This window comes from Battus philenor, unplaced genomic scaffold (genome assembly GCF_028537555.1).
Source record: "Battus philenor isolate CCGP_79_NKW_IND1 unplaced genomic scaffold, ilBatPhil1.0.hap1 SCAF_12, whole genome shotgun sequence".
NCBI lineage: Eukaryota > Metazoa > Arthropoda > Insecta > Lepidoptera > Papilionidae > Battus > Battus philenor.
Window position 1 is genome coordinate 7284544 of NW_027181674.1, and position 21952 is coordinate 7306495.

At 36.6% G+C, this 21952-nt stretch overlaps 1 protein-coding gene across 1 annotated transcript; it reads left to right on the forward strand.

Annotated features, from left to right (window-relative positions):
- Positions 1-1325: 1325 nt before the first annotated feature.
- On the forward strand, positions 1326-21439 carry LOC137932650 (prolyl 4-hydroxylase subunit alpha-1-like). The gene is made up of 12 exons (XM_068776275.1): positions 1326-1653; positions 4087-4279; positions 4937-5082; positions 8115-8271; positions 15363-15544; positions 16128-16267; positions 16768-16889; positions 17787-17940; positions 18825-19049; positions 19462-19521; positions 19618-19783; positions 21086-21439. The coding sequence occupies exons 2-12, from the start codon at positions 4095-4097 to the stop codon at positions 21202-21204; spliced, it is 1656 nt and encodes a 551-aa protein (XP_068632376.1). The 5' UTR covers positions 1326-1653; positions 4087-4094; the 3' UTR covers positions 21205-21439.
- Positions 21440-21952: the final 513 nt, after the last annotated feature.

Here is a 21952-nt window from a genome sequence, read left to right on the forward strand (position 1 = left end):
TCTCGCCTGCCGTTGACCGGCCGTTGTGATGCGCTCTTCCCTCTTTGTTCCTAAAACTGATAGCCTAATTTTGATTACCTATGTCTAGAATATTCATATACAGTAATATATAAAAAGAGGGAACAAACAGTATTAGCTGTTATTATTATTTATTAATAATTACGTACGTTTATTGCGTCAACACTCTTAATTAAAATTATCTGTAGAATACAGACCTGTTAAGAAATATCTTTTTTATACCATCAAGAAACGGTAGTAAAGCTGTTCGCCTAGTTGTACAGTGACACGCCTTATTCATGCAAGGTTCTGTAATACAAAACCTTGGGGTAGTACGTCATGAAACTGCCCCAACTAAATCTCCTAAGGAAGCCTACGAGCTTAGTTACAGAAAAGTTATCGCTTGTTGTTCAAACACTTTTGGCATAAAAATTAACGGTTACGAATTAAACCTCGATCATTCCAACGGGTATACACTTATAATGCGATAAATGCTTATAAAGCGATTTGCAAAAAAGGTTTTTAGTGATTAAATCACTAATTAATCTTGTAAAGATATGTAGTAGTCTGGCAAATTGCAACATTTTTGAAAATTATGTAGGTTTATGTCTTAAAGATCGTACTAAATCCTTTTTGATGCGACACATTGTATTATGGCGCTATTTCTCTTTCCCGTATGTAGTGTAAAACAATTCGCTATATTAAATACACCTATTTTGCCACTGCTTCTAAATAAAATTATACGAAACATCGCTTACATTTGTTCTTAATAGAAATTATTACTTTGTAAAATGTTTGAATATTAATTTAAAGAGTGATTTGAGCTCATTTGCCAGCAAAAAGTTTTAAAGCTTTTACTCCCATTTCAATCATCTTTTGTAAAGTGATCGTTTTCAATTACTATTGAAATGCGACAGGCCAATAACTTCTGGCGGTAGGCAGGTCTGCAGGGATATATATTAAACAATAATTAATTTTATTATGTAATGATTCGAATTTTGAAAGCGCTTTTTATTTACTACTACATCATTACACGTTATGAAATGTGCGTATATTATAGTTGTATATAGTATACTAACGTATAGTAATATAGTAATATTTCACGTGATATATAATTGATTTTAGGATAGATCCTGTCCTTTTTAAAGTTTTTATACCTAGAACCAATCATGTGTAAAAGATGCATTTAAATAAAATTTAATACTCTTAATTTGAACGCTTGTTGTGAAGGAAATGCGAGATAAGCTTCCGTTCAACGTGGTCACGTAAGCGGCGGGCTCTGATAACATGGAAATATCTTTAATGTTCCAGCATCCAACATCAAACGTTGTCAAGTCTCGGCCTAAATAAACGTACGATGACATCACTAATTGTGAAGTAAAACAATAATGTTTGAGTCACTTGTAGACATACTATGTTGTGATTGATTGTACAACTAAAAAGTATTTGGTATTCAAACATTAAATGGGTGTTTAATTTAAGTGTATTGATACGCGAGAATTATTTGTTATGGGACATTTACTGGTCGTTTTAGATAAGGTCACTAACTCGCCGCTAGCTTCTGAACAGATTTTATTTGTACATTGACCTGACTAACTGTAGCGCTCGCGGACGTATGAAGAGTGCGAGACGAGATTGCCTCAGTATTTGCACGCTGTGAGTTAACTTATGTGATTTTTTTGAGTAAGAAAAAAATTTACACTCTTAATGATATTGTGTTGTTTGTTAGGTTATGAAATAAGCGGTTCGTTATTGGTGAGTACGATGAAATTGATTATTAAAAAGTAGATCATTTGTTGGCTCCATTCCAATTACGATAAAGAAATATATATAAAGTTTTTAGTATATATAAACAGCTATTATTTAGACCGGAAATTAATAATTTGTATAGTTTCTAAATAAAGTGGAATTTAAAGTAACAACTAAAATTAACATTAAAAATTAATATAGAAATAACCTTAACGTTTCTGTAATAAAACATTATTATCTACACTCGTGCGGCTAACATATATTTTTATATTTGAATATTTTATATTTGAGAAGTTATTATAAAGTAGCAATATATTTATTTTGCAATATTTAGCGATCATACTTTTTATTCATTTATCCAATTTGTATTATCTTATATGACTCATAATCAAAAGAGCAAGAATTATGATGATGATATTAATTTTTTAGCATAAATTTAAACTCATGCCGGTAACACTATGACATCTTATCCTTTTGGTAAATTAATCATTAGTTTGTGAATCTGAGGTCAATGGTTACGTCTAGATAAAAAATTTACTTTTGTCACATTCGATTGAAGTTGGACCTATTTTTACTTTTTAAATTAACTCTGCGCAACCACAAGCCAAAAACAAATATTGGCTTTTCAGGTAATTATAATTTAAATTTGATTCGTTTTTTATTGCCAAAAATTACATCACTTTCTGATCAAAGCATTGTTCACTGTTGACTTCTACAGTTTTAGGTTATTTTAAATTTATGTGACCTATGAATAGTTGAGATTAATTCTTTACAAGTAGTAATAGGTTTTACACGGTTTTAAATCAGTCAATGAAATTAAAGAATATTTTTACGGTATATATAGATACACAAATCAATGTTAGTAAATATAATTGTTACATTTTAACGAAATGTGTATCCAAGGTTTGATTATAAACATTAATCCGTTTTTTTATCGACTTAACTTTCTGTTTTTGCCTCACAGATAATAAAGATTTCAAATTTTTTAAGCTGTATATTAATAAGTATTACAAGAAAACAAATGTTATTACACATTTAAACGCAAATCGAGTGTCGTGATATTATTTAGATCAATTAGGTTTTAAAATAACTTCTTTTTCATTAAATAACTATTGTAAAAAATTCGAAGTTGTTGCGAAGTGTTCCATTTATTAAAAATAGGACACTAATTAATTTTCCAGAGCTCTGTCTACGACAGTTGATTCTACTCTGTGTGCTTATTCGTGAAGAACGAAAAACGTTATTACAATACGATGTAAAATATAAAATTACAAATAAAAGTCTTTGTCTTTATTTTTTGCTGTTAAATTAAAAAACAAAATAACAATGTTAATATAATGAACATTGTACCACGGTTATTTATAAATTCAATACCAAAACTTATCATAATTTTTTTCGCTAATTCAGTCTTGCAAAAGCTAATATAAGAAAATATATGATAGTGTTGTAGTAATTTCCGATTTACCTTATGTTTTTCTAATGTATATGTCTAGAGTAATGAATTTTCGTTCAATCTTTCACTGATATAATAGGGTTTATTCTCATCACCACGTTTTGCTTTTTTATTTTATCGCTAGTGTTTTTTTTACAATATTTTTTTTTCGGTTGACTAAACTCTGACAGTTGGGAGAGGGTTGTGCATTAGTTTTGTGAACAGTGACGATGTTATGATTTCGATATTTACGTATATATTCTCACGATATCTCTGGAACCTTAGGCCTAGAGACTTGAAATTTGGTAGGAGTATTCCTTTCGCTGAGTAGAAGCCAGTTAGAACAGTTTATAAGAAATTCTATCCCCAAGAGTAGTTCAGGGGGCATTCATTAAGTTTGTGCAGCAGACGGGGGACAGCTATTTTATTACGATAGCCACTGCATAGTTATCGATCAATAAATATGTATTTACAGTGTTTTTATTTAACAAATAAACATTTTCTTCTCTATAATGTGTATATTTATTTGCGTAATTTCTACAAACGCATGACATTTAATATGAGTAATGTTAGTGATCATGGTTAGTGATCATCACATAATGTCAAAATTGTTTCCACTTTTCAGACGTGTTGGTGCACCATGGTGAAATGGCGTATTTTTGACTAATTTCTGTGTAACCCGTGGTCTGAAATGTTCTTGTTTCAAACCGCATTTAAATGCATCTTTACATTTATTTAGAAATTTAACGCCTCCAGTAGTGCTATATAATTATCTTTCCCTTTCACTTTCATACAAAAGTGAAGTTGACAGAGTGATGATAAATTTGTCGAATATACTACTATGGAGTAGTAGATATTAACAAACCCAAGGCATTAATTATGTTAACCTATTCCTATTTTGTTACCAGATTTCAATATGCATTACCAGTTTATGCTGCTTATTTATATCTCTATAACACTATGCATGTACTCAATGACGAGCGCCGAATTGTTTACGGCCATATCAGATGTTGAACCCCTTCTGGAAACGCACAAGAGAATAATTGACGACCTAGATGATTATATTGATAAAGAGGAGCAGAGGCTCTACGTATTGAAGAGGTAAGTCATTGTTTATCTCTAAGAATAATTTTCGAAATTTCCTCATTAAACAATAAAATCTATTAAATTAATTGGGTAAAGTATTTCTTCAAAGAAGTACCACCCCCTGCTTACCTACCACTCCCCCTCGAGCATCGAAATTGTTCCGGGACTGTTCACCAACAAGTTACCAGAGGATGGGCAGTAGCGTCTTCTGCGTACTATAATAACACACTGCGATCGCCAACCCGCTTGCCAGGCGTGGCGATTATGGCATACTCCCCTAAAGATATCGTTGCGGGAGACCTGTGACTTGCAGTTCGCATCATAGGCTGAAATCACAATGTATAATAATATATACATATGTATGTATGCAAATACATTGGCCCGTGCCAAGGTTTCCGAGGGAACGCTCTAGCTTGATTTATATGAAGGTCTAGGTTAAATCCTTCAGTCCTCTACCTCTACAAACTATAGTGCTACTAAAACCGCTGTACCGCGCCTTAGAAAAGTGCGGCGAAGTGGGGGCAGAGGAAAAAACAAGAGTGCCGCCACCGCGAGTGTTGATAGCTAACTGATACAACCGATCGGCTGGTAGCACTAAAGTATAAATAGTCGGTTTATTCAGCGAGAATTTTTTTTCTTTTAATATAAAACGAAATGTATTTATGTTTTTAGACACTTAAGCCTGTATAAAAAAGAGCACGAAATGGCAATGGAAGATATTCCGAACTACTTGGGGAACCCTATCAATGCTTTTACTCTAATCAAGAGGCTAACAACAGATCTAGACTTCATAGAAAAGAGCATCAAGGTCGGCACAGGTAACTATTTAGATTTTAAAAAATTAAACAAAATATTTAAAAGAATGCAGTCTTGAATTACGATTTTTTACAACTAAAAATCTACACTACAAAACAATGAATGTCTTAGTACAGTTACACGGCATAGTACGTACACGAATTGTTATTTGGGTTTGATCGATGTCGAAATTCGGCCATTACATACGCTGAATAATAAATAAAGTTAGCGAAAAGTACCGTATCTAAAGCTGCAAAAAAAAATAACACAAATGTTTAAGGATTTAAGAATATATTTCCTTTAATATTTACTTTGGCAAGTTTGATTGAAAGTGGGCAGTCCACATTGCGCGCAGAACTGATGGCGCTGGGGCTTTAAGATTCTGGAGTGGATCTCGGGCCGATAAGTGCAGCGTAGGACGTTTACCCATAAGGTCGATAGAGACCTTGTCAAGATAGACGCACGCTGCTTCCTGCCGGTTCACCTAAATTCCAGTATTGGAGATCCTACGACTAAAATTATGATAAAGATGATAAAAAGATATATTTATATAACTAGTAACACTGTATAAATAAAAAAAAAACACAGTAACCAGCGTATGGACGTATCTGTTTATGTCGTCAGTAATTAATAGCATACGAAAAATATATACGGGTGAGGCGTGCAGATGGAAATGTTTTTTTTCTTTCGGCCAGTGCAGCGTAGGGCCCACAATGTACACAGAAGATGTTACTGGATGCTGGCCATTTCTAACCATTCATTTGCTAGATACAGTGCCATACAATTATTATCACAATTTCAGACCTAAAACTTCCACTATGACACTTAGACCTCCTCCATAGATTTCAAGTACAAAAGGTTAGAAGCGACCTACATCCAGCATCTTACATTGACGACCTTGTCAAGGTCGTCATACACAGTTATAGGCGGTCCTAATACATTTTTATTTCTATAGAGCACTAAATTATTCTAAAACACACGATAAATACAAAAATTTGCCTACTTGTAATATTATTACATGTTGTTGACCAAATTAGATTCCTTAAGTATTTTTTTTAATTTTATACAACGCAAATGGAATTATGTGTTTGTTTAAATAATGACATTGTTATATGTCGTCGCCTCTTGTTTTTTTAACGATCGCACGTGTAACACTGGTCATAAGTCTATATTTATATTGGACGTTTTTATGTAATCACTAACTGAAGCGTGAAAACTTGTTTTATTAACTTTATGCGACAAGTTATTAGCATGATCTAACATAATTGTGTTAATGTTTGCGTTACGTTTGCCAACGTTTATAGCGGTTAATTATGACCTTGTCATCTAAAAGTGATGGTGAAGCTGTTTATGTAAAGGTGAGTATTTAATTAGCGCGAGTTACCTGATTTTAAATTCAAAATATCTTTATCCAGGCAAGTATTTACACGCACTTTTAAAACGTTAATTATCTTTACAACTATAAAAAGGTCAGAGGAGTCTGACCCCGAGTAACCTGAATGCTTACCTGCTGAGAAAAGCCGGCCAGAAAAACATAATTGTTCTTGTGAAGATCAAGAATATAGTTTTTTTTATACTTTTATAACTTGCTAAACTTAATGGTTTTAATAGTGGTAGGTCTTATTTAATAAGGATTGTTTAGAAAATGGTAAAGGTAAACCCATTAATATTTTACATATCTTATGGTATTCAGCCCATAGACGTCCACTGCAAGGAATAGGCTCAAGATATCTATTATATAGTTATCACGCATGGCATGCGGGTTGGCGATTGCTGTGTGGTTACGCAGAGGACTCAGCTAGCTATTATCTGGTAACTGTTTGCGAGCAGTGGTAATACAATGTGTAATTAATGCACAACATAAAAAATTATATAATATTTAATTTAGGGAATCGAACTCGCCAACCATCATCGCAAATACCATTCCTCTACCGCTGGGTTACCACTGCTCTAAAATAAGAACAACGATCCGCTAACTTTTTGATGTGCAGGATTTTTGATTTCAAAATCATGAGTAATTTCTAGACTGTCAATCGTAATTTTTTTCCATATTATTATCTAAATAGGATCAATGATCACTTACGTACATCAAAGAACCTTCTTGAAACTAGAATCAGATTGAATTTCTTTGTAACGGCATCCTTTAACTTAAAAACTAGGAGGATTTTAGCTGCGTCCTGATCTGAATTCTCAACAAACTTAAACTAATTTTTGTTATGTTCGTTTTGAAAATGTACTCAAAATTGTTAACAATGAATTCATTTCCTAGATTTTAGAGTTTTTGTTTAACACAACGTATTAGTAAATGAGCATTTATACGAATCCTATCACTTCGATTTAAAAAAAATATTAGGTGGACCGCAAAGTAATGTTACTTTCTTGAGTTAAATTCACACGACTACATTTTAACAAGTTTTTATTTCTAATCAACAATATATTCACCTTCGCTATCAACAACCTTTTGCCATCTAGTATACAAATTTTCAATGCCGAAGCGGTAAAAATCAAGCGGTTTTTCTGTAGAACATGTCGCCCGAGACGACGTTACTTTCCGGTCCCCCTAATATATCCAAGTACATTATTTTTAAAGGTATACACAAAACACAGTTTACATTAATTTTATTTTTTTACCCGGCCACAGCGAAAAAATTACTACCCATTTATCTGTACATAAATGTTTTTATTGAAACAAATGTAATCAATTACACAAGTTCTTTGATATTGAGCCTCCATTTGTCATTACGTAACAATTTAGGAGGTTGTTCGCCTCAGTCGTCTTGTTTAAAATTCTCAATTTACCGTTATTAACGATAAATGCTTAACAAGACAAAACCATAAGATAAAAACCACGCCGAATTTCAATAAATGCATCTTAACAAAACAATTAAAATGCTTATTTTTGTATAATATTACTAAAAATGTTTAATTATAGTAAATTTGATTAATGTATGACAATAGGCTTCAAATGACAATAGGCTTCAATTGTAGTAGTAATATGTAATATGACGTAAGACTTAAGAATAATGGTTTTACGTATTGAATGTTCGTTTTACAGAATACATTAAAAACATAACCGTGAACCACGACGATGTAAAGTATCCTACATTGGAAGACCTGACAGGGGCTGCACAGGCGCTTACACGACTTCAGGATACTTACCAGCTAGATATAGGGGAGCTTGCTGAAGGGAGACTAAATGGAGTTATTTATAGGTAAGAAAGAGATAAAAGCATTTTAAGTTTTACAAAACTTCACTGTATATATATACAATGTGCCTTATAAATCAAAGTTAATTCAAAATCGGCATAATGAAATCTGTTACGTAATAAAAAAAGTGGGAATTATTAGCGGCCAGGACTTCCACTAGGTGGGGCGACAACTTAGTCAAGGTTGCAGGGAGATGTTTAGTATGGGAAATGCAAGATCGGTCAATGTGCTCATTTTTGTTGGGAGAAAAATGGTTATCGGGCAACATTATCATAGAAGGATGTAAGAATTGAAATTGACAGGAGATGTCATTAAATCAAATGTTTTTTCTGCTACACCCCACAAAATTACTTTAGGAAAGGCATATGCCCAGTGAATGTCTATTGACTGACATGACAAAATGCTGTGCTAATGTTCTTTCAAATTCAGGCCATTGCAGTATGAAATTTGTCACTTGTTAACAAAAATTAAAAAAAAAATTACAACTGCTTATATATATAGTTACAATAAAAGAAAGAACATCACGGGGCTCAGAAGATACATTTAATTTTTTGAATGTCAATGACTTAATAACTGTGACATACATAAATTTTACGTTCTGTAACAAATTTATTAATTAAAAGTGTTTATTTCGACGTTATGTGTTTTAGTGTAGCTCTTTCTCTTCCGTTTATTTTACTTGATATTGTGTGTGCAATAGATGTTTAACATACCTTTAAAAATATATGACGTAGTTTTTTTTAACTCGGCATGACGTCAATTTGTGGGACACCCACCCGTATGTTTCAAAAAACATTAAGATCCGGAAGAATTTCGAAACCTCTTAAGGCACAGCTGTCGGATAAACTGCGACTTTATCATTGTTTTTATCGTTTACAAGTTTTTACGATTACTCAGAAATACTTAGGCGTATAAACAACGTTGAGGTTTAAAAAATTTAACATTAAATGGAGATATTATTTAATATTAATTGACAATATCTCTTATATCACAAACGACGCCGATAGATAAAAAAACAGGTCATTCCTCAATAGTGTCATTACTAGTTTGTGGCAAAATCGATGTCGTTGAACTCGACTATTCGGCGACGATTTTAAATGTTGCTATGACGTATATTACTTCTAGGTATATATACCTAGATATATATCAATCGGAATAAACATTTTTTTTTTAAATTATAACAAAGCTTTGCATATTTTATTAAAAAAATGTATAAAGTTCAAATGATTGTATGATCGAAGTGACTAAAGTTATTTATTTGGTCTCAATGATTATAAATTTTATGTTTTATGTAGAACATTTAATTCAATCGTCGCTGCCATGATTGCGAGGAAACACATTCGATTCGATTACTCGGTCCATTTGACAAACGAGTTGTAAGCACGTGTGGGTAGTATTTTATTTTATATGTATAGTGTTATATAATTATTATTGTATTGTGAATGATTATGTATTTACATATAATCATCATTTTCACTGTTTCAGTCTTAAGACGTGTCTACTGCTAGACGTAAGCCTTATTAATTCAATACACACACACACACACACACACACACACACATATATATATACCACGGGCTGAGGTGTACTGCTACGTGGCGCGTCCCCAAGGTTGCGGATAGGGGAAAGCCCGAGAGTCGCAATTTGCGAAACAGGGTAGGGGTGAAATAAAATAGCCCTCGCGGACAAAACACAACCCGATGTCAGTGGTCTAGCGTGCCCAGGACTGGAAGGCGACAGGGAATGGTCGTCGCAAGCGCTCCCCTGAGGGTACCAGGTCCCACCTCAGGCGTACTTAAGTGGCCTTACTTCGGTAACCGGGGCTCTGCCGAAGCGGACTGTATATTTCCCTAGGTTCTCGTGGGAACAGCATGGATAAATTAATAAAAAAAACAAACGAAAATGAAAGTAATATGGAGCTGAAGAAGGCATTACAGCTCCACGAAAATACAATCACTGCCCTGGCGGAGTACATAAAGGGCAAATTAAACGTTCATGGAGAGATCCGCAAACATGTGGCCGCGCTAGGTACATCGTTTGCAAAGATCACCAGGGAAATTGGAAGCGTCGGAAAATCAAACGCCACCACATCCGTAGGAGAAGTGCAAACGTCACCGTCTCTATACAGATTGTATTCGGACACGACTGTAAAAGAAACCGAAGAAGAAAGCAAATCGGCAACACCGAAGAGCCGAAAAACGCGAAAAGTCAAAAGGACGGAACGCTCTTCACCCTTGGAGATCAGCCAGGCACCGAAACTGCGAAAAGCTAATACAGCGGACTTAGCAGTTACGGTAAGGCCAGAACTGAAGCCAAAGCCGCCACTTCCACACGATCACTCGGAGTGGAAAGAGGTAAAAAAGAAAAAGCAACCCAAGAAAAAAGTAGTAACGCGTCCGAGTGCTCTTATCATTCGCCCAAGCCAGAAGGATCAGTACGCCGAGATCCTTAAGCGGGTCAAAAAAGATGCTTCCGCAGATCATATAGGCAAATGTGTTGATAAAATTAGAAGGACGACTACGGGCGATATGCTTCTTATCCTAGCGAAAAATCAAAAAGATAAAACGCAGGAGATAAGAAACACCATTTCCACAGTTCTTGGAAAAGATGCTACGGTAGTATGCAAAGTACCTGAACAGGAATTAGAGATTAAGGACCTTGACGAAACCACGACGGTGCCTGAAATCGTAGAAGCCCTACAGAAAATAACTGGCGGAGGAAGCCATATTTCTGAACACTGCGTCAAGTCCCTTCGCAAAGCATACGGAGGAACACTTACGGCTTCTATTAGAGTAGGAGCAGAATTGGCCAGAACCTTAACAGAGCGGCAAAACATCAAGATAGGTTGGGTCAATTGTAGAATAAGAGCTACTCAAAGGCCTATAAAATGCTTCAGGTGCTGGCACTATGGTCACGTTGCAAACAAATGCAGCAACAAACATGACAGATCGAAGAGCTGCATCAAATGTGGGGAAATAGGCCACAAAGCCAAAGAGTGCGGTAAGGAAGCCCGATGTGTCCTCTGTGTTGACATTGGGAATTCCGAAGACTGTGCTCACATTGCAGGATGTGGTCATTGCCCTGTATTTAAAAAAGCACTTCAGATGTTAAGACAGCCTCAAAAATGATCAAGGTACTACAAATTAATCTTAATCATTGTGAGGTTGCCCAGGACCTACTCATGCAGACTGTACGGGAGCTAAAATTAGACATAGTACTAATTTCGGAACCCTATAAGCACATCAGTGGCCTAAACTGGATCACTGATAAGGAAGGAAAAGCTGTCATCTGGGCATGTGGCACTAAACCTCTCCAGGGTAATCAAAATAATTGTTCTGGATTTGTAAGAGCCAAATTTAATGGAATACATTTCTACAGTTGCTATGCACCACCTAGCCTAACACACGATGAGTTCGTCCGGTTCCTGGCCAAATTAGTGGAGGATGCCCGAATGTACTCCCCGGTAGCTATAGCTGGAGATTTTAACGCTTGGGCAGTGGACTGGGGTAGTAAAGCTACAAACACTAGAGGTTGCCAGCTTCTGGAAGCGATGTCACTGTTGGACGTCGCCTTACTTAATACAGGCGATAAACCCACGTTCACAAGAGGCGAGGCGAGCTCAATTGTGGATCTCACTTTCGTCAGCAGTACACTGGCAAGAGGAAATAACAGTTGGGAGATCTCGGATACTTACACCGCTAGCGACCACTGTGCCATATACTGGGAGGTATCATGTAAGCCAAATACAAATAGAGTACCACACACAAGAACTGGCTCAGTGGGTTGGAGGACTAGCATGTATGATCCCGGCCTGTTCAAGATAGCACTCGAGGATCGACCACTGCTTTCCAAAAGTGCCAGTGAAAAGGCGGCTGAAATCATAAGGAGGCTGACCGAGGCCTGCGATGCAACAATGCCAAGGCGACGCAACAACAACCGAACCCCACCGGTGTACTGGTGGAATGATAACATTGCTGAGCTTAGGAAAATATGTGTTAAGGCGCGTAGAACCTCCCAACGGGCTCGGAAAACACCACAATTCGAGCAGCTCTACGACAAATATAAGGAAGCGCGATTAAAATTAAATAAATCCATTAAAGAGAGCAAGAGAAACGCGTGGAAAATATTGTTGGAAGAGGTTGAAAAGAATCCATGGGGCAAGCCGTACCAGGTTGTAGTTAAACAACTGAGACATGAGAATACAACGCCCACTTGTCCTATTCTACTAGGAAGAATTGTCAGAGCTCTGTTCCCCACGCAACCAAAATCCTCCTTTCAACTAGGGATTGTGGATCCGAATGAAATCCCCCCTATTACCGAGAAGGAGCTAATGGTAGCATGCGGTAGGGTTGGAAACAACAAAGCTCCGGGACCGGATGGGATCCCCAACGTAGCTCTTAAGCAAGCTATTGTAGCAACACCAGGAGTCTTCTTGGAGGCCTACAATAGCTGCTTACTGGAAGGCACCTTTCCTACCGCGTGGAAACGACAGAGACTGGTACTTCTCCCTAAAGGTAAGAAGCCACCAGACGAGCCATCGTCATACCGGCCCCTCTGTATGCTGGATACTGCGGGGAAAATACTAGAACGTATTATCCACAGCAGGATCGAAGCAGCAGTTGAACCCCACCTAGCTAACTCACAGTATGGGTTCAGAAAAGGCCGGTCTACGCTAGACGCTATAGAGCAAGTAGTCAATATAGCAAAACTAGCAGTGTCTGGGAAAAGATGGAAGAGAGGCTCGATAAAATACTGCCTGGTTGCCACCTTGGACATTAAAAACGCCTTTAACTCAGCAAAATGGGAGGTCATCATGGGGGCACTTAGCTCACTGAATGTACCTCTATACCTACGTAAAATAGTCGCTAGTTACTTCTCTGATAGGGTCCTCATATACACTACGGAAATCGGGACGGAGGAGTACAAAGTCACCGGAGGCGTCCCACAGGGGTCAGTACTAGGGCCACTTTTGTGGAACGCTATGTACGATGGACTCCTAAAGAAACATCTACCCAGCGAAACTAAACTCGTCGCATTCGCTGATGATCTAGCAGTCGTTATAGTAGCGAAACACGTGGAGGAAGTGAAGTGGGCATTTGAAAGATCCTTCCAAGTAATCACCCTGTGGATGAGGTCAGTCGGACTAGAACTGGCTGAGCAGAAGACGGAAGCAGTGCTCATTACTGGCAGGAGAGTTGCGGAGACCATCACACTCAATGTCGGCAGCTGTGAAATCGCAACTCAACCAGCTATACGGTACCTAGGAGTAATGATCGACCATAGGCTAAACTTTAAAGATCAGGCTGAGAGAGCAGCAGCGAAAGCGTCTCTGGTGACAGCTAAACTCTGCCGACTCATGCCTAATGTCGGAGGTCCCATGCAAAACAGAAGGAAGTTATTAGCGTCGGTGACTACGTCAGTGCTTATGTACGGAGTACCCATATGGTCCGACGCACTGAGCAAACAGGAGTCCCGACGGAAAATCGCCTCTGTTTATAGAGTCAGCACTCTACGGGTAGCTAGCGCCTTTCGTACAGTATCGGAGGATGCAGCATGCGTGATAGCAGGTATGGTTCCTGTTGCGCTTCTTGCAGACGAAAGAACTGATCTGTACCGTAGCAAAAAAAGCAAATCAGACCCAACTTCAGCTGAACTTAGAATTCGGGGAAGACTGAAAAGCTTGCAACAGTGGCAATCGTCCTGGGATAAGTCGACGAAAGGAAAATGGACGCGTAAGCTTATACCAAACCTAGAGTCATGGGTGAACCGAGATCATGGAGAGTTGAACTACTACCTGACTCAGATGATATCCGGCCATGGCTGTTACCGAGCGTATCTCCATAGGTTCAAATACGAAGATTCCCCTGACTGTCCTAATTGTGTCGGAATGATTGAAGATGCAGAGCATGTCTTTTTCGTCTGCCCCCGATTTAACGAAGCCAGGAGGTCTTGGGAAGAAGGTGTAGGATGCAAAATCTATCCTGAAACTCTGATAGCTACAATGCTATCCTCGCCTTCGGCCTGGGAACTTACGAGCGCGTACTGTACGACGGTGCTAAAGGAGTTGCGTAAAATAGAGCAAGAGCGGAGGAAGTTGGCCTGAACAGCCACTCTATCAGAGAAAGCTGCGGCTAAATCCCCCCCGCGAAGTAATGCCTAACGGCCATGCCGTGGGGACCAGGGATACCGAAGAGAGAGGATTGTTTTTAGTCGGTATTGATCTAGATCGAGTCCGACATACGGGGCACCAACATCAGGCCCTATGATACGTAAAGGTATTTTTAAACCTCTATAAAAAAAAAAAACACACATATATATATATATATATATATATATATACATATACATACATACATACATATATATATATTAACCTTCCCCGAAGACATCTATGGTGGGATACACCACAATCGCTACGCTTGACAGGCGGGTTAGCGATTGGCGTAGTAGGCAGAGAACATTGCTGGTTGGGCTGGCTGGGTGGGATACTGGTTTGTGAGCAGTAACAATCCTATATAATGAGTTAATCATATATAAGACTATTCCGATATTCGAATCCGTGACTTCAGGGTGTCCTTTTATCACTCGAGATGCTTGTAACATGACTCGCTCGTTTGTTATTATCGGGTGATTTTATTGTTAATTTATTGCCCCTGTATACAGGTGATTCGTTTTGATAAATTTAAAATCTTTAAATGAAATAAATAAATTCTCTTTTTTGTCAATTAAAGTATGATGCACCCTATACCCAAAAATCAATGGTTTCAGCAATAATAAATAACATAATGATAATACAGTGAGAAAAAACTTTTACAATATTTTCATATAAATTATTGTTTACTACTCGTTCCTACAGACTGTACTGCTATAAGTTATTGACCTGTGGCATTTAAATAGAGTATTAACAACCTCTTTATATAAGGTGTTAGGAAATAGGCTAAGGTGAGTTTTTTCTTAACAAATAAGTTATACGTGTATCACTTCAAAGTTTTACATCAAAAACTAACAACTCTTTGTACATTCTAGATTTTTGGAATACTTTTTACATAATATCAGTAGTGTAAGCACGTACATGATGTACTGTTGTTAATTCCAGCACACCGATGACGACAGGCGATTGCTACGAACTTGGCCGTACGCTTTATAACGAGAAAGACTATAAGAATGCGCTGCGCTGGATGATGGAGGCGTTGCGCAAATACAACGAGGAAAATGACGTCTACAACTTCACCGAGGTTGATATCCTCGAGTACATTAGCTTCTCGCATTATTTGTTAGGTCGGTAATATTTTTTTTTTTATGACTAAACACGTGGAATTTTGATTTGCAGGATACTTTCAACACTACGTGACCGATTACTCAAAAGATATAATTTCTCTAGATTAATAACAATTATAAATAATTGCATGGTACGGAGTTGTTAAAAATACCTCATCTAAAATTTCACTTTTCTAAGCCTCAAGCCGCCCATATCATCACAGACTATTGTGACCAGCTGAAACTATTACGTCGCAAAAGTTGAAAGCCCTCACACAAAAATTTTTTGAATATTTTTTTAATAATAAATAAATTAAAAATATTTAAAAAATCAGATATTTTCTTCATTGTTTAGATGTGCAAAGGTGTCTTAAATATTTTGTTATATCTATAATCGGCATTGAAGTACGTTAATTGTGATAGTCACGTATTCATAGACATCCCCTCTCCCCGTTCTTCCGTCTCATCTCATCTCATCTCTAGTCACACTAAGCGATTCCTAGTTTTAGACAAAACGTATGTTATGTACGGTTCAAAGGGACAAAAAAATTTTCAGAATTTAAAAAAAAATATTATCAATGAGTAACATATATTTGCTTTGCAGGAGAAGTGAAAACAGCATTGGAGTGGACAAAGAAATTGCTAGCTTTGGACCCAAAACATCCTCGTGCACGCGGCAATGTACCCCACTTCCAGAAGGCTATAGAGGACATTGATGCAAAACTCAAAAGGAAAAGGAGAGGGGTTAGTTGAAAACGATAATTTTTAGTTATTCATTATTCTGGGATTTATGTATACTTATAATGACATGATGATAATGATGAAGAAATAGTCAGACAGTGAAAAACATTTCTCTTGCATAGATTTTTGTTACAGAGCAAATATTGCGTAAATTGCTTATTTTATTAGATAGAAAGCTACATATAATGCGTACGACTCGTGCAAAAATGATTTCTGATATATATGATTAAATATGTCTAGCTGTGGACGTCCTATGTTTGAAATGACAAAGATAATGACAATAGGCGTAGTAAAAAATCGTCCTTTAGATAAAAGTCGTTGAGTTTGACTTCTTAGTTTGGCTGGAACTCACTGAGGCATATTTTTAAATGGCAGTTTTTTTTTTACTAAACCATTATGCGCTTTATTCAAATAATTGTACATATGTTATCTCAAAGGTAAATATTTTATTTATTAAAAAGGAAGAAACTACCATTTGACTATAGGTAGATATGTTTAAACAGGATATCGGTGATGATGAAGATCTAGAACGCCCAAGACCGGTGTCGTACCTAGCTAAAGAGAGACAGGTGTACGAAGCGCTGTGCCGAGGCGAGATGGAGATACCTAGTGAAATTAGCAAAAGGTAAATTTTGTGATGCTTTAACCGACAGACTGTTATGAACATTGTATTTCATGGTCACATCCTTTGCACAAAGTGTCTTAACCTTGAATTTCTGCATGATGTGATAACATTAGGTCAGAATCAAATTCTCATCCATGTTGTAACGGTCGGCTTTATGATCAAGTACGGCAACCTATTTCATACCACAACATAACAGGTAGGTTTAAGATGTATAAACAATAGTCTTAAGTGGCAGCGATCGGAGCACATCGCGCGTGCAATCGATGGGGCCGAAAGATTCCGGAGTGATGACCACTAGCTGGTAACAGCGGCGTAGATAGACTCCCCACTAAGTGGACCAACGATATAAGGTACAGGAAGACGCTGGACGCGGGCAGCGTAAGACCGGCAATCGAGGCAATCTTTGAGACAGGTCAATGTCTTGCAGTAAGCGACTATCGTCTGAAAAATGAAGAAACCATAGAAATGCTGAAGTTACGTCTGCCATCTCCCAGCGCTCATTCTTTGCGACTTTGGTAGCATTGTACCAAGAGTTACTACACATACTAAATTAAGCTTTTATGAAATTCTTCTCAAAATATAATACATGTGGTCACTAAATGATCATGGAATAATAAGAATAGTTATTTATTATATTAATAGGTATTTTTGCTAAAACCAGTGAGATAAGCAACGACATATATCTAAATATGAAATATGTTCATCATATCTACTATTGTTTTTTAACGACGTTTATATATATATATCTGTTTACGAATGATGAATGAAACCAATTTAATGTAAACACTGCTATAATTTAGCAAGCTTTTTTATTATTACTTAAATAATGAGGTCAAATGTCAAAGTCTCATAATGGCACATCTGGTAACATTAAACCTTTTTGTAACTTTGCTTCAGATTAAAATGCAGCTACCTTACTGAGAACCATCCGTTTCTGAAGTTGGCTCCATTCAAGATGGAGCAGGTATATATCGCGCCGGATGTCTACGTGTTTCACGAGGTCATGAGTGACGACGAAATTGAGCACATTAAGAATCTGGCTAAGCCGAGGGTGAGAAGTGATTTCATACTTTACTTGTAATATTATTAATATCTCCTAAAGTCTTCTTTACCTTTTTCGTATTATTACGGTCTTTACAGAACAATCGTTACCATTGTGATCATGGCACGGAGTCGCACATTTCTCACAGTCTTTTAATTTCCTTCACTCTTTAAGGCAATACCTACACTTGGGGTAATTTCAAAAGAAACCTCACTTCATCGCAAAACTTGGCGACCTCTAGATCTTGAGTCATTCATTCTATACAAACCTTTACTGTATGAAAAAAATACAAAATAGAATGTATGAGAACGTGATAAAAACAACTATAGTTAAATATTTTCAACTTTCCGTAATTTTCTGGTCAAAACACGTTTTGGTAAACCTTCACTCATACAGTGATAGCAAATCAATAGTAGCCTAGCGGTAGAGGACTGAGACTTACTATCAAGATACAATATAATTCACGCTTTGTACATTATATAAACAAGTTTCCAGAGAATGAGCAGCAGCGTCCTCTGTGTACCATAATACCACACCGCAATTGCTAACTCGCTTGCCAAACGTAAGAATTGATGAAATAATGAAACTAAATAAATAATTTAATTTTATATTCGCTTTCAAATGTTAACTTTTGATTTTGTTGTAACGAAATAATCTACATGCGCATGGCAACGTTGACTAAACACATACTGCTTTCTAATTTATTTTTTAATAGAAAAGGCAAAGCATTTTGCAAGAAATTCCAAACGGGAAAATTGTTACTGAATTGGTTAATCAAGCAAGGATTTATAAGTAAAATTGTAAATTTTATATTTGTCGCATTTATTTCAATTTAATTACACTTTGATCCGTGTGAATGAATAATTGAATAATGTGTATGAATGTTGGTACAGTTTAAACGCGCCGTGGTCCACGACCCGAAAACTGGTCAGCTGGTACCAGCTAACTATCGCATCAGTAAGTCGGGGTGGCTGCGAGATGAGGAGTCTCCGGTCGTGGCGAGGATATCTCGGCGCGCTGCCGACTTCTCTGGCCTCAGTATGGATTCCGCTGAAGAGCTGCAAGTCGTCAACTACGGCATCGGCGGACACTACGAACCACATTTTGACTTCGCACGGGTACGCGTTTTTACGTCTCTTAAAAATTACTAAATATCGATTTATACCTCTAATATTGTCGTAGATAGTTAAGATATATCGTAGATAATTAGGGTCGCTGGTAGTCGCTGGATGTGGGTCATTGTGATGGTTTGGGTAGGCCTATGCTTTGCAATGAGTTTCTATCTGTTGTTATGATGATGATAATGATGTATAATATCGTTGCTGGACGTAAACCAGCCTACAACCTTATTTGTTTCATAAATCAACGTCAAACGTCTATAGAGGCGAGAGGGGGATAAATATAGAAAGGAAACAAAACATTCCATTCTCTTACAAATCCGTGCTTTCCTAAGGCGAGGTTTCTGTAGCTATATTTATATTAAATAATGGAATATTAAGTGGCTAATTTAATATTTTATGTCATTTTCAGAAAGACGAAAATGCATTTCAAAAATCTGGTGGAAACAGAATAGCAACAGTCTTGTTTTATGTAAGTAGTAAAGACTTAATGAGAATGTCCGATCTAATAATTTTAACGGCCTAATTTTATTCGTGTTTAAAAAAATATTGCTCTTTAACTCCGTAGATGTCGGAAGTGGCGCAAGGTGGAGCGACCGTGTTCACGGAGCTGGGGCTGAGCGTGTTCCCTGTGAAGAACGCGGCCGTGTTCTGGATGAACCTGCACCCGTCGGGCGAGGGCGACATCGCCACGCGGCACGCCGCCTGCCCCGTGCTGCGCGGCTCCAAGTGGGGTAAGGCTTACCCGGTACCAATTACGTACATGTCGTAGGTGGCACACGGCGTGGCTGTGTTCACGGAGTAATCAAAGCAAGGAGCACAAAATATTTTGGCTTTTAAAAGCTATTGCTTCTAAAATAGTTTAACAACGAGTCGTGATTCAGGCCTCTCGTATACCAGGTAGTGTATTTCTTTTACGAGATTTTGGTAAAGTCACACCATGGAACGTCAACCAAATTGATTTAGTTATGAATGGATATCAATATGAAAGACATAACTCTTTAGCACTCTATAGATTAATTGAGCGGGTTGTCAGATCCATCGTGTTGTAGGAGAGGAGTCTGGTATGGTGCTCTAGGCTGAGTAGTACTAGTACTTGCGTATGTTTAATAATTCCTCTGCAATAAATTTATAATCATTAGCATTCACCTTTACCGATGAGCTTATGAAGTAGCTGATAGACAAAAGTCAAATAAGTACCAACATTTTCATAGAATTCATTTGGTTTTCAACTATAGTCTAGTCTTTTAATTCATTGTCATCTCTTTCCCTTTACGTCATTTCAACGGTACCTTCATGCGTTGTAGGTGTTGCAATCAAAGAATGTACATGTGCCAATATAAAAGTTATAGCGATAGCAGAATAGGAAAGACAGGTCTATAAAATCACAATTTTGCAGAAGCGCCCATTGTCAGTAGCCAATTTAACCAACTACAATAAACATTTCTCTTGTTTTAAATTTAACGAAAAAAAAATAGCCATTAAGAGCCGTATTCTCGCCCAAAATATTTCTGTCAAAAGCAAATGTCTAATAAAAAGAAGATATTAGCTATTCTCTAAAATTGTCATGGAAATTAATATTTTGATAATTATTTCAGCAGGAAGACGTCGACTACTAGATATATCCTATGTATGCGACCTCCCTCGTAGATTTTCAATAGTGCTCCACTCACCAATCTATGCCATGTTAAAATAATGTTTTATTATAAAGTCAACATGTTTATTAATTCTGTTAAAACTCAGAATTTATTTATTATTTGTCTACTGTTAATTTTTCTTTATTATTTTTCAATTTGTTTTATTTTATACAAAGTTGTAGATATAATTCGTATAAGCCAATTTTTTAAAAAAAATTGCAATAATGTATTTCGTATCTAATGTTACTAAAACTGTTGTTCCTTGGTTCGGCGAGGTGGGTACCGAAGCTAAAGGTCATGAGCGTTGCCGTCGCAAAAACAAAGCGTACAATCGCGCGGTACAACGGTTTCTACAGCACCATAGTTTGCTACCATTAATATTTGATATTTGTATTCCAGTGTCAAATAAATGGTTGCACCAAGGCGGTCAAGAACTGCTTAAGCCTTGTAACTTGGAGTACCAACGAGAGGATATCATGCGCAAGGTCCCGAAGCCAGTGCCCAGGACATTGAGATAGGACATACATAACAGCCATTTAATTCTTATTAGAATTCTGCAAAAGTTACTAAAGTGACTTCTGTTTAATCTACAGAAGATCTAATAAACTTAATGAAGGACTTTAAAATTCGATATGTGTGAATAAGAAAATAAGGTAATAAAGATGTAGTTAAATATACTGAACAACTCTTTCTCTCTATTAGTGAATAGTATATCATATTGTACATGTACACTATATAAGTCATAATTGGGTTAAATACGTGAAATGTTAAACTGTCAAATTAGTTATTTTCATCATTATTTTTGAGCTATGGAATTATATTTTTATGTTACGCTATTATTGTCAATATAATATATATACACACATATATATACATATATATATATATATATATATATATAATGTATATACATGCATCAATTTTTCTTAAGTGTGTTCTTGTTTTAATAGGTATTTTTTCTTGTTGGTTCTTCGTTCAAATGTTTGTATGTCTTATCAGGGAAGATATAAGAATAGTATAATATACCCAATGTATAATATACTTTATTGGTAGTCGGATCTATTCAATACACATAATTATAAAATAAAAAATGTTGTGTAAAAAAGCTTTTGCTAAGAAATTGCATTAATTGTTGATAAAGTATGTAAAATTGTTTAAATTAGTTATCTCTGTAACGCTACCAAAACCACTGTACCGCGCATTAGGTATGCGCGGTGAGATGGGGGATAATATCGGTCGCTGTAGTTCGTCAACCTTCAAAACTCG